Source organism: Callithrix jacchus, mitochondrion, assembly GCF_049354715.1.
Source record: "Callithrix jacchus mitochondrion, complete genome".
In the NCBI taxonomy this organism is placed as follows: domain Eukaryota; kingdom Metazoa; phylum Chordata; class Mammalia; order Primates; family Cebidae; genus Callithrix; species Callithrix jacchus.
In genome coordinates, this window is record NC_025586.1 from 1 (window position 1) to 15870 (window position 15870).

The 15870-nt window shown below is 40.1% G+C and overlaps 13 protein-coding genes across 13 annotated transcripts, besides 25 other annotated features; 12 read left to right on the forward strand and 1 right to left on the reverse strand. All coding sequences in view use genetic code 2, as the record gives it.

Moving 5' to 3' along the window:
- Window positions 1-69, forward strand: a tRNA (tRNA-Phe).
- Window positions 70-1018, forward strand: an rRNA (12S ribosomal RNA).
- Window positions 1019-1022: 4 nt separating this feature from the next.
- Window positions 1023-1090, forward strand: a tRNA (tRNA-Val).
- Window positions 1081-2637, forward strand: an rRNA (16S ribosomal RNA).
- Window positions 2638-2644: 7 nt separating this feature from the next.
- Window positions 2645-2719, forward strand: a tRNA (tRNA-Leu).
- A 2-nt stretch (window positions 2720-2721) lies between these two features.
- ND1 (NADH dehydrogenase subunit 1) lies at window positions 2722-3677 on the forward strand. The gene has a single exon. A coding segment is annotated over exon 1 (956 nt).
- Window positions 3678-3746, forward strand: a tRNA (tRNA-Ile).
- Window positions 3744-3815, reverse strand: a tRNA (tRNA-Gln).
- Window positions 3816-3818: 3 nt separating this feature from the next.
- Window positions 3819-3886, forward strand: a tRNA (tRNA-Met).
- Window positions 3887-3888: 2 nt separating this feature from the next.
- On the forward strand, window positions 3889-4927 carry ND2 (NADH dehydrogenase subunit 2). Its single transcript has one exon. A coding segment is annotated over exon 1 (1039 nt).
- Window positions 4928-4994, forward strand: a tRNA (tRNA-Trp).
- An 8-nt stretch (window positions 4995-5002) lies between these two features.
- Window positions 5003-5071, reverse strand: a tRNA (tRNA-Ala).
- Window position 5072: 1 nt separating this feature from the next.
- Window positions 5073-5145, reverse strand: a tRNA (tRNA-Asn).
- Window positions 5146-5178: 33 nt separating this feature from the next.
- Window positions 5179-5245, reverse strand: a tRNA (tRNA-Cys).
- Window positions 5245-5311, reverse strand: a tRNA (tRNA-Tyr).
- Window positions 5312-5318: 7 nt separating this feature from the next.
- Window positions 5319-6858, forward strand: COX1 (cytochrome c oxidase subunit I). The gene has a single exon. A coding segment is annotated over exon 1 (1540 nt).
- Window positions 6859-6862: 4 nt separating this feature from the next.
- Window positions 6863-6931, reverse strand: a tRNA (tRNA-Ser).
- Window positions 6932-6934: 3 nt separating this feature from the next.
- Window positions 6935-7003, forward strand: a tRNA (tRNA-Asp).
- Window positions 7004-7691, forward strand: COX2 (cytochrome c oxidase subunit II). Its single transcript has one exon. A coding segment is annotated over exon 1 (688 nt).
- Window positions 7692-7757, forward strand: a tRNA (tRNA-Lys).
- Window positions 7758-7964, forward strand: ATP8 (ATP synthase F0 subunit 8). The gene has a single exon. It carries the CDS (start codon window positions 7758-7760, stop codon window positions 7962-7964), a length of 207 nt encoding a protein of 68 aa, YP_009107455.1.
- Window positions 7919-8599, forward strand: ATP6 (ATP synthase F0 subunit 6). Its single transcript has one exon. The coding sequence runs from the start codon at window positions 7919-7921 to the stop codon at window positions 8597-8599; it is 681 nt and encodes a 226-aa protein (YP_009107456.1).
- On the forward strand, window positions 8599-9382 carry COX3 (cytochrome c oxidase subunit III). Its single transcript has one exon. A coding segment is annotated over exon 1 (784 nt).
- Window positions 9383-9449, forward strand: a tRNA (tRNA-Gly).
- On the forward strand, window positions 9450-9795 carry ND3 (NADH dehydrogenase subunit 3). Its single transcript has one exon. A coding segment is annotated over exon 1 (346 nt).
- Window positions 9796-9861, forward strand: a tRNA (tRNA-Arg).
- Window positions 9862-9864: 3 nt separating this feature from the next.
- Window positions 9865-10161, forward strand: ND4L (NADH dehydrogenase subunit 4L). Its single transcript has one exon. It carries the CDS (start codon window positions 9865-9867, stop codon window positions 10159-10161), a length of 297 nt encoding a protein of 98 aa, YP_009107459.1.
- ND4 (NADH dehydrogenase subunit 4) lies at window positions 10155-11529 on the forward strand. The gene has a single exon. A coding segment is annotated over exon 1 (1375 nt).
- Window positions 11530-11598, forward strand: a tRNA (tRNA-His).
- Window positions 11599-11657, forward strand: a tRNA (tRNA-Ser).
- Window positions 11658-11728, forward strand: a tRNA (tRNA-Leu).
- A 3-nt stretch (window positions 11729-11731) lies between these two features.
- ND5 (NADH dehydrogenase subunit 5) lies at window positions 11732-13537 on the forward strand. Its single transcript has one exon. The coding sequence runs from the start codon at window positions 11732-11734 to the stop codon at window positions 13535-13537; it is 1806 nt and encodes a 601-aa protein (YP_009107461.1).
- Window positions 13534-14067, reverse strand: ND6 (NADH dehydrogenase subunit 6). Its single transcript has one exon. It carries the CDS (start codon window positions 14065-14067, stop codon window positions 13534-13536), a length of 534 nt encoding a protein of 177 aa, YP_009107462.1.
- Window positions 14068-14136, reverse strand: a tRNA (tRNA-Glu).
- A 4-nt stretch (window positions 14137-14140) lies between these two features.
- On the forward strand, window positions 14141-15280 carry CYTB (cytochrome b). Its single transcript has one exon. The coding sequence runs from the start codon at window positions 14141-14143 to the stop codon at window positions 15278-15280; it is 1140 nt and encodes a 379-aa protein (YP_009107463.1).
- Window positions 15281-15282: 2 nt separating this feature from the next.
- Window positions 15283-15350, forward strand: a tRNA (tRNA-Thr).
- A 1-nt stretch (window position 15351) lies between these two features.
- Window positions 15352-15420, reverse strand: a tRNA (tRNA-Pro).
- Window positions 15421-15870: part of a sequence feature (putative control region) that runs on past the window's edge.

Genomic DNA, 15870 nt, shown 5'->3' on the forward strand with positions numbered 1-15870 from the left:
GTTAATGTAGCTTAAATTTAAAGCAAGACACTGAAAATGTCTAGACGGGTAATCACAACCCCATAAACACATAGGTTTGGTCCTAGCCTTTCTATTAGCCCTCAGTGATATTACACATGCAAGCATCCACGGCCCTGTGAGAATGCCCTCCACCAAAATGTGAGGAGCAAGTATCAAGCACGCAAACATGCAGCTCAAGACACTTTGCTTAGCCACACCCCCACGGGAGACAGCAGTGACAAACTTTTAGCAATGAACGAAAGTTTAACTAAGTTACACTGACAATCAGAGTTGGTCAATTTCGTGCCAGCCACCGCGGCCATACGATTGACTCAAGTTAATAGAGCCCGGCGTAAAGAGTGTTTAAGACTTAACCCACCTAATAAAGCTAACCTGTAACTAAGTCGTAGAAAACTCCGGTTATAGTGAAATACTCTACGAAAGTGGCTTTAGCATTCTGAACACACTATAGCTAAGACACAAACTGGGATTAGATACCCCACTATGCTTAGCCCTAAACCTCAATAATTTAATTAACAAATTTATTCGCCAGAACACTACAAGCAACAGCTTGAAATTCAAAGGACCTGGCGGTGCTTTACATCCGTCTAGAGGAGCCTGTTCTATAATCGATACACCCCGATAAACCTCACCACATCTAGCCATTCAGCCTGTATACCGCCATCTTCAGCAAACTCCTTAATGATTGCAAAGTAAGCAGAAGTATCACCATAAAAACGTTAGGTCAAGGTGCAGCCAATGACGTGGGAAGAAATGGGCTACATTTTCTACATCAGAAAACTAAACGATAACCCCTATGAAATTTAGGGGCCTAAGGTGGATTTAGCAGTAAACCAAGAATAGAGAGCTTGATTGAAACAAGGCCATTAAGCACGCACACACCGCCCGTCACCCTCCTCAAACATCACACAAAAGTATATTAACAACAAGCCACTTCACACTGATATAGAGGGGATAAGTCGTAACATGGTAAGCGTACTGGAAAGTGCGCTTGGACGAATCAAAACGTAGCTTAAATTAAAGCATCCGGCTTACACCCGGAAGATCTCACAACAAATGATCGTTTTGAGCTAACCCTAGCCCAAACACCACTAAAATATACTACTTAACCTCATTAATCAAATCATTTACCTACTACAAAAGTATAGGAGATAGAAATTATATCTTAGGCGCTATAGACACAGTACCGCAAGGGAAAGAACAAGACCAATAAAGCATAAAAAAGCAAAGATATATCCTTGTACCTTCTGCATAATGAGCCAACTAGAAATAGCTCTATAAAGAGAACTTAAACAATGCCCCCCGAAACCAAGCGAGCTACCCAAAGATAGCTAAAAGAGCGCACCCGTCTATGTGGCAAAATAGTGGGAAGATCTCTGGGTAGTGGCGACAAACCTACCGAGCCTGGTGATAGCTGGTTGTCCAAGACAGAATCTTAGTTCAACTTTAAGTTTACCTACAGAATCACATAATCCCCCTGTAAATTTAACTGTTAGTCTAAAGAGGGACAGCTCTTAAGACCCTAGGAAACAACCTTTTATAGAGAGTAAACAATTTAACCACCATAGTTGGCCTAAAAGCAGCCACCAATTAAGAAAGCGTTAAAGCTCAATATTTATTTACTCTTAATCCTAATAATCTCATTGAACTCCTAATACAAATTGGACTAATCTATTATCAAATAGAAGCAATAATGTTGATATAAGTAACATGAAATTATTCTCCTTGCATAAGCTTATCTCAGACCGAAACAACTACTGTTAGTTAACAGCCCAATTACCATATACTACATATTAATTCACCAATTAACCGAACTGTTAACCCAACACAGGCATGCACTAAGGAAAGATTAAAAAAAGTAAAAGGAACTCGGCAAACTCTACCCCCGCCTGTTTACCAAAAACATCACCTCTAGCATCCCTAGTATTAGAGGCACTGCCTGCCCAGTGACACATGTTCAACGGCCGCGGTACCCTGACCGTGCAAAGGTAGCATAATCACTTGTTCTCTAAATAAGGACTTGTATGAATGGCCACACGAGGGTTTAACTGTCTCTTACTTTTAATCAGTGAAATTGACCTATCCGTGAAGAGGCGGATGTGCCTAAATAAGACGAGAAGACCCTATGGAGCTTCAATTTAATGGTACAAGCCTCAGCCCTTCAAACCAACAGGCAATAATCTGTAATAAATGTACCATAAATTTTGGTTGGGGTGACCTCGGAGTACAACATAGCCCCCGAAAAACACATACTAAGACTTCACCAGTCTAAGTAAAAATAAATCTATTGACCCAATAACTTGATCAACGGACTAAGTTACCCTAGGGATAACAGCGCAATCCTATTCTAGAGTCCATATCGACAATAGGGTTTACGACCTCGATGTTGGATCAAGACATCCTAATGGTGCAGACGCTATTAAGGGTTCGTTTGTTCAACGATTAAAGTCTTACGTGATCTGAGTTCAGACCGGAGTAATCCAGGTCGGTTTCTATCTATTAAACATTCCTCCCAGTACGAAAGGACAAGAGAAATAGGGCCTACTTCATAAAGCGCCCTCAAAAATTAGATGACCCATATCTTAATCTCACAAATTACAACATAGCCCAAGAATAGGGCTTAGTTAAGATGGCAGAGCCCGGTAATTGCATAAAACTTAAAACTTTACACCCAGAGGTTCAACTCCTCTTCTTAACAACGTGTTTATAGTTAACTTAATTCTACTAATCGTACCTGCCCTAATCGCTATAGCATTCCTGACACTTATAGAACGAAAAGTCTTAGGCTACATACAACTCCGGAAGGGGCCAAACATTGTAGGGCCATACGGAACACTCCAACCAATCGCCGACGCCATAAAACTTTTCACAAAAGAACCCTTACTACCTACCACTTCTACTACAACCCTATACTTAACTGCCCCAACTTTAGCCCTCTCCATCGCCCTCCTTCTATGAACTCCACTCCCCATACCATACCCCCTAATCAACCTAAACCTAGGCCTTCTCTTTATCCTAGCAACATCAAGCCTAGCTGTTTATTCAATCCTATGATCCGGCTGAGCATCCAACTCAAACTACGCACTAATTGGCGCATTACGAGCCGTAGCACAAACAATCTCATACGAAGTCACCCTCGCCATCATCCTCCTATCCACCCTATTAATAAGCGGCTCATTCAATCTACAATCACTAATTACAACACAAGAACACTACTGACTTCTACTCCCATCATGACCCCTAGCCATGATATGATTTATTTCCACATTAGCAGAAACCAACCGAGCCCCCTTTGATCTTACTGAGGGCGAATCAGAACTAGTTTCAGGCTTTAACATTGAGTACGCCGCAGGCTCATTTGCCCTATTCTTTATAGCAGAGTACATAAATATTATTATAATAAATGCCCTAACCACCACCATCTTTCTAGCAACATCATTCAATACAACTATACCAGAAATGTACACAATCAACTTTATAACCAAAACCCTCCTACTAACCACCCTATTTCTATGAATTCGAACAGCATACCCTCGATTCCGCTATGACCAACTAATATATCTCCTGTGAAAAAATTTTTTACCTCTCACACTAGCACTATGTATATGATACATTTCAGTACCTATCTTAATATCCGGCATCCCCCCACAAACATAAGAAATATGTCTGACAAAAGAGTTACTTTGATAGAGTAAATTATAGAGGTTCAAACCCTCTTATTTCTAGGATTTTAGGAATTGAACCCATACCTGAGAACTCAAAACTCTCCGTGCTACCTATTACACCACATCCTAAACAGTAAGGTCAGCTAAATAAGCTATCGGGCCCATACCCCGAAAATGTTGGTTAAATCCTTCCCGTACTAATATTAACCCCCTAGCCCACCTTATTATCTCCCTAACCATCCTAACAGGAACTACAATCACTATCCTAAGCTCGCACTGATTTCTAGCCTGAATAGGCCTAGAACTAAACATACTGGCCATCGTACCAATTTTAGCCAAAAACACAAACCCTCGGTCAACAGAAGCTTCCACCAAATATTTTCTAATCCAAGCAACAGCATCAATAATTCTTCTAATAGCCATCTTCCTTAACAACCTAACCTCCGGACAATGGACAATCAACCCTCCCCATAACCAAACTCTATCTACAATAATACTAATCGCCCTAGTAATAAAAATAGGAATAGCCCCCCTCCACTTCTGACTCCCAGAAGTAACCCAAGGAACCCCCCTAATCCCAGCCATAATCGTCCTTACATGACAAAAACTCGCCCCCTTGTCAATTATATTTCAAATCTTCCCATCAACAAACACGAGTATTATCCTAATGATCTCAATCCTATCAATTATAGCCGGCAGTTGAGGGGGACTTAACCAAACGCAACTACGAAAAATCCTAGCCTACTCCTCAATCACCCACATAGGGTGAATAATAGCCGTACTATACTATGACCCAAACATCACCATTCTAACACTTATTATTTATATTTTCCTAACAATCTCCACATTCATAATTTTTTACTTAAACTCAAATATAACAACCCTATCACTATCACATACCTGAAATAAATTAACATGAATAATACCCATAGTCCCACTAATAATAATATCATTAGGAGGCCTACCCCCATTAACAGGATTCTCCCCTAAATGAGCCATTATACAAGAACTTACAAAAAACAACAACCTAATCATCCCACTCACAATAGCCATGCTAACACTAATAAACCTCTACTTCTACATGCGCCTAACATATTCCATCTCAATAACAATATTTCCCACATCAAACAACACAAAAATTAACTGACAACTAAAGCACACAAAACCAATACCACTCCTACCCCCACTCATAACCCTTTCCACATTAATACTACCGCTAACCCCACTAATACTTACAAACTAGAAATTTAGGTTAATAAGACCAAGAGCCTTCAAAGCCCTTAGTAAGTAAACACTACTTAATTTCTGCACCACTATAAGGACTGCAAAACTCTATTCTGCATCAACTGAACGCAAATCAATTACTTTAATTAAGCTAAGCCCTTCCTAGATTGATGGGACTCTAACCCACGAAAATTTAGTTAACAGCTAAATAACCTAATCAACTGGCTTCAATCTACTTCTCCCGCCGTCAGGGAAAAAAAGGCGGGAGAAGCCCCGGCAGGGTTGAAGCTGCTTCTTTGAATTTGCAATTCAATATGATATATCACCTCGGAGCTGGTAAAAAGAGGGGTCACTCCTCTGTCTTTAGATTTACAGTCTAATGCTTACTCAGCCATTTTACCCCTAACTATGTTCATAAATCGATGATTATTTTCAACCAACCACAAAGACATCGGAACTCTATACTTATTATTTGGTGCATGAGCAGGAGCAGTAGGAACAGCCCTAAGCCTCCTAATCCGAGCAGAGCTAGGCCAACCAGGAAGCCTAATAGAAGATGATCATGTTTACAATGTTATCGTCACATCTCACGCATTTATTATAATTTTCTTTATGGTAATACCAATCATAATTGGGGGCTTCGGAAACTGACTTGTCCCCTTAATAATTGGCGCCCCAGACATAGCATTTCCCCGAATAAATAACATGAGCTTTTGACTCCTACCCCCCTCACTACTTCTCCTACTAGCATCCTCTACCCTTGAGGCCGGTGCCGGAACTGGTTGAACAGTCTACCCGCCCTTAGCAGGTAACATATCACACCCAGGAGCTTCTGTAGACCTGACCATCTTTTCATTGCATTTAGCAGGTGTGTCTTCCATTTTAGGGGCTATCAACTTTATTACAACAATCATTAACATAAAACCCCCAGCCATGACCCAATACCAAACCCCCCTATTCGTATGATCTGTACTAATTACAGCAGTCCTCCTTCTACTTTCCCTCCCAGTTCTAGCTGCCGGAATTACTATACTACTAACTGACCGCAACCTCAACACTACCTTCTTCGACCCTGCTGGTGGCGGAGACCCAGTTCTATATCAACATCTATTCTGATTTTTCGGCCACCCTGAAGTATATATTCTTATTCTACCAGGTTTCGGAATAATTTCGCACATTGTAACGTACTACTCCAATAAAAAAGAACCATTTGGCTACATGGGCATGGTCTGAGCTATAATATCTATTGGCTTCCTAGGCTTTATTGTATGAGCCCACCATATATTCACAGTAGGAATAGATGTAGACACTCGCGCATATTTCACATCAGCCACTATAATCATCGCAATCCCTACCGGAGTGAAAGTATTTAGCTGGTTAGCTACGCTACACGGCGGTAATATTAAATGATCCCCCGCAATATTATGGGCCTTAGGCTTTATCTTTCTTTTCACAGTGGGCGGGTTGACAGGAATCGTATTAGCCAACTCATCATTAGACATTGTATTACACGACACATACTATGTAGTAGCACACTTCCATTATGTATTATCCATGGGAGCAGTATTTGCTATTATAGGGGGCTTTATCCACTGGTTTCCACTATTTTCAGGCTATACACTTGACCAAACCTACGCTAAAGTTCATTTTACTATTATATTTGTAGGCGTAAATTTAACCTTTTTTCCACAGCACTTCCTTGGTCTATCCGGAATGCCCCGACGATATTCAGATTATCCAGATGCATATACAACATGAAATATCGTATCATCCGTAGGGTCCTTCATCTCATTAACAGCAGTTATTCTTATAATTTTCATGATTTGAGAAGCATTCTCCTCAAAACGAAAAGTCTCTACCATCGAACAGCTATCCACCAATCTAGAGTGACTATACGGCTGCCCTCCACCCTACCACACATTTGAAGAAGCCACCTATGTAAAAACCTTAGCCGAAAAAGGAAGGATTTGAACCCCCAAAAATTGGTTTCAAGCCAATCCCATAGACCCTATGACTTTTTCAATAAGGTATTAGTAAAGTAATTACGTAACTTTGTCAAAGTTAAGTCATAGACTAAACATCTATATATCTTAATGGCAGCACCAGCCCAATTAGGCCTACAAAACGCCGCATCCCCAATCATAGAAGAACTTATTGCCTTCCATGACCATGCTCTAATAATTATCTTCTTAATTAGCTCACTAGTTCTATACATCATCTCTCTAATACTTACTACAAAACTGACACACACCAGTACCATGAACGCTCAAGAAATCGAAATGATCTGAACTATCCTACCTGCAATAATCCTCATTATAATTGCCCTTCCATCCCTACGCATTTTATATATAACAGACGAGTTTAATAAACCATATCTAACCCTTAAAGCAATCGGCCACCAATGATACTGAAGTTACGAATACTCCGACTATGAAGACTTAGCATTCGACTCCTACATTATACCAACATACTTCCTTGAACCCGGGGAATTCCGACTCCTTGAAGTAGACAACCGAACAACCTTGCCTATGGAAGCAGATATCCGTGTATTAATCTCATCACAAGACGTTTTACACTCATGAGCTGTACCTTCACTAGGCGTGAAAACCGATGCAATCCCCGGACGCTTAAATCAAGCCATAGTAGCTTCCATACGACCAGGCCTATACTACGGACAATGCTCAGAAATTTGCGGGTCTAACCACAGCTTTATGCCCATTGTACTAGAATTTATCTATTTCCAAGATTTCGAAGTATGAGCCTCATACTTATACATTGTATCACTGTAAAGCTAATCAGCATTAACCTTTTAAGTTAAAGATTGAGAGAATCCCCTCTCTGCAGTGAGTGCCACAACTAAACATCTCACCATGACCAATGGTGATTCTATCAATAATTGTGACCTTATTCTTCATCACCCAATTAAAGCTATTAAATTTTACCTTCTACACTACCCCAACATCAAAATTAACTAAAACACAAAAACATAAATCAACTTGAGAACTAAAATGAACCAAAATCTATTCGCTTCCTTCAATATCCCAGCAATCCTAGGAATCCCCCTAGTAATTCTGATCATCATACTTCCCGCCACATTTATTACACCCACTAATAACCTAATTAACAACCGATTCTCCTCTCTTCAACAATGATTAATTCAACTCATACTAAAACAAATGATAATTACCCATTCTACTAAAGGACGAACTTGATCCCTCATGCTTATAGCCCTAATTACATTTATCGCTTTAAATAATCTCCTCGGACTCACACCCTATGCATTCACACCAACCACCCAACTATCAATAAACCTAGGCATAGCAATTCCACTATGAGCAGCAACTGTACTCATGGGGCTGCGATTTAAAACAAAACTAGCTCTAGCCCACTTCCTACCACAAGGAACACCCGTGCCACTCATCCCTATACTAATTATTATCGAAACAATTAGCCTCTTCATCCAACCAGTAGCTTTAGCTGTACGACTTACAGCCAATATTACAGCAGGCCATCTGCTAATGCATCTACTAGGTGACACTACACTAACCCTCATATCCATCTACCTATCTTCCTCCACAATCACCATTATCATTATTATTCTGCTCATCACCCTAGAACTAGGTGTTGCACTCATCCAAGCATACGTATTCACACTCTTAGTAAGCCTATATCTACATGACAACTCATAATGACACACCAAACACATGCCTACCACATAGTTAACCCAAGCCCTTGACCGCTTACAGGAGCTCTATCAGCATTCTTACTTACATCTGGCATAATTATGTGATTCCATTTCTATTATACTACCCTCCTTACTGCAGGGCTATTAGCTAGCACAATAACAATATTTCAATGATGACGAGACATTGTACGAGAGGGCACATATCAAGGCCACCATACCTCTCCTGTGCAAAAAGGTCTTCGATACGGTATAATCCTTTTTATTATCTCAGAAGTATTTTTCTTCGCTGGCTTCTTCTGAGCATTCTATCACTCCAGCTTAGCCCCAACCCCACAAACAGGAGGACACTGACCCCCTACAGGAATTTTCCCTCTTAACCCCATAGAAGTACCTCTACTAAACACAGCTGTATTACTAGCATCAGGAGTCACAATCACTTGAGCACATCATAGCCTAATAGAGGCCAATCGGAAAGAATCAGCCCAAGCTCTGTCCATGACCATCGCACTAGGAATCTACTTTACCTACCTGCAAATATCAGAATATTCTGAAACCTCATTCACCATCTCAGACGGAATTTATGGATCCACTTTCTTTATAGCTACAGGCTTCCATGGCCTACACGTTATCATCGGAACTACATTCCTTACTACCTGCTACTTCCGCCAACAACTATATCACTTCACGTCTAGCCACCACTTCGGATTTGAAGCTGCTGCATGATACTGACACTTCGTAGATGTAGTTTGACTATTCCTATACATCTCTATCTACTGATGAGGATCTTACTCTCTTAGTATAAACAGTACTATTGACTTCCAATCAATAAGCCTCGTATAACTCGAGAGAGAGTAATAAACCTGGCACTAGCCCTAACAACCTCCATCCTCCTAGCCCTACTCCTAATTACCATCACATTCTGACTCCCTCAACTAAACACATACACAGAAAAACATAACCCTTATGAATGTGGATTTGACCCCACAACCTCCGCCCACCTACCATTCTCCATAAAATTCTTCTTGATTGCTATTACATTCCTCTTATTTGACCTAGAGATCGCCTTACTACTACCTCTGCCATGAGCAACCCAAACAAACAACCTAATATTAACTATCAACATGATTTTTACCCTACTTATTATTCTAGCACTAGGGTTAGCCTATGAATGGTCTCAAAAGGGGTTGGATTGAACTGAATTGGTATATAGTTTATTTAAAACAAATGATTTCGACTCATTAGATTATGAAAATTCATATTTACCAACACATGCCTTTCATCTATACCAACGTCACACTAGCATATTTTATATCTCTGCTGGGATTATTAATCTACCGATCCCATCTAATATCATCTCTACTATGTTTGGAAGGCATAATACTATCACTATTTATTATAACCACACTCACAACTCTAAACATACATACAATATTAATGTACATAGTACCCATTACTCTTCTAGTATTTGCCGCATGCGAAGCTGCAGTCGGCCTAGCCCTGCTAATCTTAATCTCCAACCTATACGGCTTAGACTATGTACAAAACTTAAATCTACTACAATGCTAAAAATTATTTTACCAACAATTATAATATTGCCAACTATATGGCTCTCAAAAACCCATATAATATGAATTAATACAATAACATGCAGCCTATTAATCAGTATTTTTACCCTTATAATACTATATTTACCTAACAACTCATGCAATCTGTCACTAAATTTCTTCTCCGACCCATTAACATCACCCCTACTGATACTAACAGCCTGACTACTACCACTAATAATTCTAGCAACACAACAACACTTACACAATAATTCCGCCCCGCGAAAAAAACTATACATCTCAATACTAGTCTTTCTACAAATCTCCCTAATCATAACTTTCTCAGCCACCGAACTAATCTTATTTTATATTTTATTCGAGACCACCCTAATCCCCACCCTAATTATTATCACCCGCTGAGGATACCAACCAGAACGTCTTAATGCCGGCTCGTACTTCCTATTCTATACACTAGCCGGATCCCTCCCCCTACTAATCACACTGCTACACTACTTTAGCAGTTTAGGGTCCCTAAACATCCTCACAATAACCATCAACACCAAAGAAATGATACTGTCTTGAACCAACAACATTATATGATTAGGGTGTATAATAGCCTTTATAGTAAAAATACCTCTATACGGACTGCACCTATGACTCCCCAAAGCCCATGTTGAGGCCCCAATTGCTGGTTCAATAGTACTTGCAGCTATTCTACTAAAACTGGGCAGCTATGGTATAATACGAGTCACCCCTATACTAAATCCCTTGACAGAAAAAATAAGTTATCCATTTATCGTCTTATCCCTATGAGGCATGGTCATAACAAGCTCCATCTGCCTGCGACAAGCAGACCTAAAATCACTCATCGCCTATTCTTCCGTTAGCCACATAGCACTTGTTATCCTAGCCATTCTTATTCAAACTCCCTGAAGCCTCACCGGCGCTATAATTCTAATAATTGCCCACGGACTCACCTCATCTTTATTATTCTGCCTAGCAAACTCTAACTACGAACGAGTCCATAGCCGAACAATAATATTTACACGAGGCCTTCAGGCACTATTCCCACTACTAGCACTATGGTGACTACTAGCCAATCTCACCAATCTTGCCCTACCCCCAACTATTAATTTAATAGGAGAGCTGCTAACAATTCTAGCCTCCTTCTCCTGATCCAATTTCACCATCATATTCACAGGGTTCAATATATTAATCACAGCCCTATACTCACTCCACATGTTTACCTCAACACAACGAGGTCCCCTAACATATAGCACCAGCAATGTAAAACCCCTATTCACACGAGAAAACACACTTATACTAATGCACATAGCACCAATCCTTCTACTTACCCTAAACCCTAAAACAATTATATGCCTTACACCCTGTAGCTATAGTTTAACAAAAACATTAGATTGTGAATCTAACAATAGAGGCTCATAACTTCTTAACTACCGAGAAAGAATGCAAGAACTGCTAATTCATGCCTCCAAGCTTAACAACCTGGCTTTCTCAACTTTTAAAGGATAGTAGTTATCCATTGGTCTTAGGAACCAAAAACATTGGTGCAACTCCAAATAAAAGTAAAAATACACTCTTCAATAATTCTAATAACGATAATTCCACTACTAACACCTATTATTATCACCTTAATTAAACCAAACAATAACCTCCTATATCCCCACTACGTAAAATTAGCTATCATTTACGCTTTTACAGTCAGCATACTATCAATAACAATATTCATCTTTACAGGCCAAGAATCTATAATCTCAAACTGACACTGAATAACTATCCAAACCATCGAACTATCACTAAACTTCAAGATAGACTTCTTCTCCATAATATTCACCCCTGTAGCATTATTTGTTACTTGGTCTATCGTAGAATTTTCAATGTGATACATAAGCTCAGACCCAAATATCAACCAGTTCCTCAAATATCTACTTATTTTCCTCGTAACAATATTAATTCTAATTACAGCTAACAATTTATTCCAACTTTTTATCGGGTGAGAAGGAATGGGCATTATATCATTTCTACTAATCAGCTGATGACACGGCCGAACAGACGCAAACACAGCAGCCCTACAAGCGATCCTATACAACCGAATTGGGGATATCGGCTTTATTCTAGCAATGACATGATTTTTCCTATATTCCAACTCATGAGACTTCCAACAAATATTCATTCTTGATCGAACCCCAAATTCTTTCCCACTAATAAGCCTCCTACTAGCAGCTACAGGAAAATCCGCCCAATTTGGCCTACATCCATGACTTCCATCCGCCATAGAGGGGCCCACACCAGTTTCAGCATTACTACACTCCAGCACAATGGTTGTTGCAGGAGTATTCCTAATCATTCGCTTCCACCCCATAATAGAAAATAATTCCCTTATTCAAACACTAACCCTATCAATAGGCGCAATCACCACCCTATTTACAGCAATCTGTGCTCTAACACAAAACGACCTTAAAAAGATCGTGGCATTCTCAACCTCAAGCCAACTAGGCCTCATAATAGTAACAATCGGCATTAATCAACCACACCTGGCATTCCTACACATCTGTACCCATGCCTTCTTCAAAGCAATACTATTCCTATCCGCAGGATCTATCATTCACAGCCTAAACAACGAACAAGACATCCGCAAAATAGGGGGGCTTTTTAAAACCCTGCCCTTCACATCCTCATCCCTTATTATTGGCAGCTTTGCACTTATAGGCATGCCCTTTCTCACAGGCTTCTATTCAAAAGACCTAATCATCGAAACCGCCAACACGTCGTATACAAACGCCTGAGCCCTAACGACTACCTTAGTAGCCACCTCCCTTACAGCTATATACAGTATCCGAATTATTTTCTTTGCCTTAGCAGGATACCCTCGCTTTACAACTCTTATCTTAATTAATGAAAACAACCCAAAACTAATAAACCCTATTAATCGCCTAGCACTGGGTAGCATTTTCGCCGGGTTTCTTATTTCCAACTGTGTTCCTCCTACCTCACACCCCCAAGTCACTATACCATGACACCTAAAACTTACAGCTTTGGGCGTAACAATTCTAGGACTACTTGTAGCAACGGAACTTAGTTTAATAACCAACAGTATAAAATTAAGCACCCCATTAAAAACTTTCTACTTCTCTAATATACTAGGTTTTTACTCAGCCACTACACACCGACTCAACCCACATTCAAGCCTCACCATGAGCCAAAACCTTACCTCAGCCCTACTAGACCTATTTTGATTAGAAAAATCTATGCCAAAGATAACAACACAAACCCAAATTTCGGCATCCACCACCTCATCAACTCAAAAAGGCCTAATCAAACTATACTTCTTATCTTTCTTCATCCCACCAATACTAGCACTTCTACTAACAATTTAGCCCCCTCCCCGAGTAAGTTCAATTGCAATGTGCATTCCCATAAACAACGCCCAACAAGTCACTAAGACTACCCAAAACCCATAATTATATAAAGCAGCAGCACCTGTAGGATCCTCACGAATCAGCCCAGGCCCATCACCTTCATAAATCATTCAACTTGACACAGTGTTATAATTAACAACAATCTCCACCGTTTTTACAGGATCCCCTCCCAACAAAAATACCATAGTTATCTCTATCATTAAACCTAGCACAAAAATACCGAAAATATCTGCACTCGACACCCACGTTTCAGGATGCTCATCAATTGCTATGGCCGCAGTATAGCCAAAAACCACCATTATACCCCCCAAATAAATCAAGAAAACCATAAGACCTAAATAAGACCCACCAAAATACAGCGTAATAGCACAACCTACAGCACCACTAAAAATTAACACCAACCCCCCGTAAATAGGAGAAGGTTTAGAACAAAACCCCACAAATCCTATTACTAAAATAATACTTAATGAAAATAAAGCATATGTCATTATTCCCACATGGGCTATAACCATGACTAATGATATGAAAAACCATCGTTGTACTTCAACTATAAGAATCCTAATGACCTCTCCCCGCAAAACCCACCCACTGGCAAAAATCATCAATGAATCATTCGTCGACCTCCCCACACCATCTAACATCTCCTCTTGGTGGAATTTTGGCTCACTTCTAGGCACCTGCCTAATTATTCAAATCACTACAGGCCTATTCCTAGCAATGCACTACACACCAGACACCGCTACCGCCTTCTCCTCAGTTGCCCACATCACCCGAGACGTCAACTACGGCTGAATAATCCGATATCTACATGCTAACGGCGCATCCATATTCTTTATTTGCCTGTTCCTCCACGTCGGCCGAGGGTTGTACTATGGATCGTTCCTCTTTCTGAAGACTTGAAATATCGGTACAATCTTACTACTTGCAACCATAGCCACGGCATTCATAGGCTACGTGCTACCATGAGGTCAGATATCATTCTGAGGCGCCACAGTAATCACAAACCTTCTTTCAGCCATCCCCTACATTGGATCCGACTTAGTCCAATGGATCTGAGGCGGATTTTCAGTAGACAAAGCCACCCTCACACGATTCTTTACCTTCCACTTTATTTTACCTTTCATCATCGCAGCCCTAGCCACCATTCACCTCTTGTTTCTGCATGAGACAGGTTCAAGTAATCCATCAGGAATTACCTCTGAACCGGACAAAGTCCCATTCCACCCCTACTATACAACTAAAGATATCCTCGGATTGACTTTCCTACTCCTAGCCCTAACAAGCTTAACCCTATTCACACCCGACCTATTAACTGACCCGGATAACTATACACTAGCAAACCCCCTAAACACCCCACCCCACATTAAACCAGAATGATACTTCTTATTCGCATATGCAATCCTGCGATCCATCCCCAATAAGTTAGGGGGAGTGCTAGCTTTAGCAATATCCATCCTAGTGTTAATAATTATTCCCATAACACACATATCCAAACAACAAAGCATAGCATTCCGACCAATTACCCAAATCATGTTCTGAACCCTAGTAGCTGACCTATTAACTCTTACATGAATTGGAGGTCAACCAGTAGAACACCCATTTATTGCTATTGGCCAAACAGCTTCCATCATATACTTTCTCATCATCATCACCCTAATCCCCCTCTCCGCTCTCATCGAAAACAAGCTACTGAAGTGATAGACGTCCTTGTAGTATAAGCATTACTCTGGTCTTGTAAACCAGAAATGGAGAACACCTGCTCCCGAGGATACTCAAGGAGAGAATATTTAATTCCACCATCAACACCCAAAGCTGATATTCTAATATTAAACTACTCCTTGTACCTCCTCTTTTATTGATGGACTAGCAATGAAGTACTTTGCAAGTATGCATAACATTTCAAATTTTTATGTAATCTGTGCATTAATGTTTTACCCCATGAATAATATATAGTATTAAACATGCTTGATTATACATTACACATAAAATCCTAACGTACATAAAATCCTCGAAAAACATGCTTATAAGCAAGGACTGAAAATACCAAATGGACCGTAACCTGCCAAACCTTTATACCACATAATTGCTTGAAGAGAATGCCTATTACCTACCAAGTAAATTGTTAATCAGGACATCAATACATAAAGATATTAATCGTACATAGTACATTGGAAAGAATTATTGTCCGGTACATGGATATCCAACAGGTATTCTTGGTCTCTTAATCTACCAACCTCCGTGAAACCAGCAACCCGCCCACATCTACTAGTATTCTCGCTCCGGGCCCATAT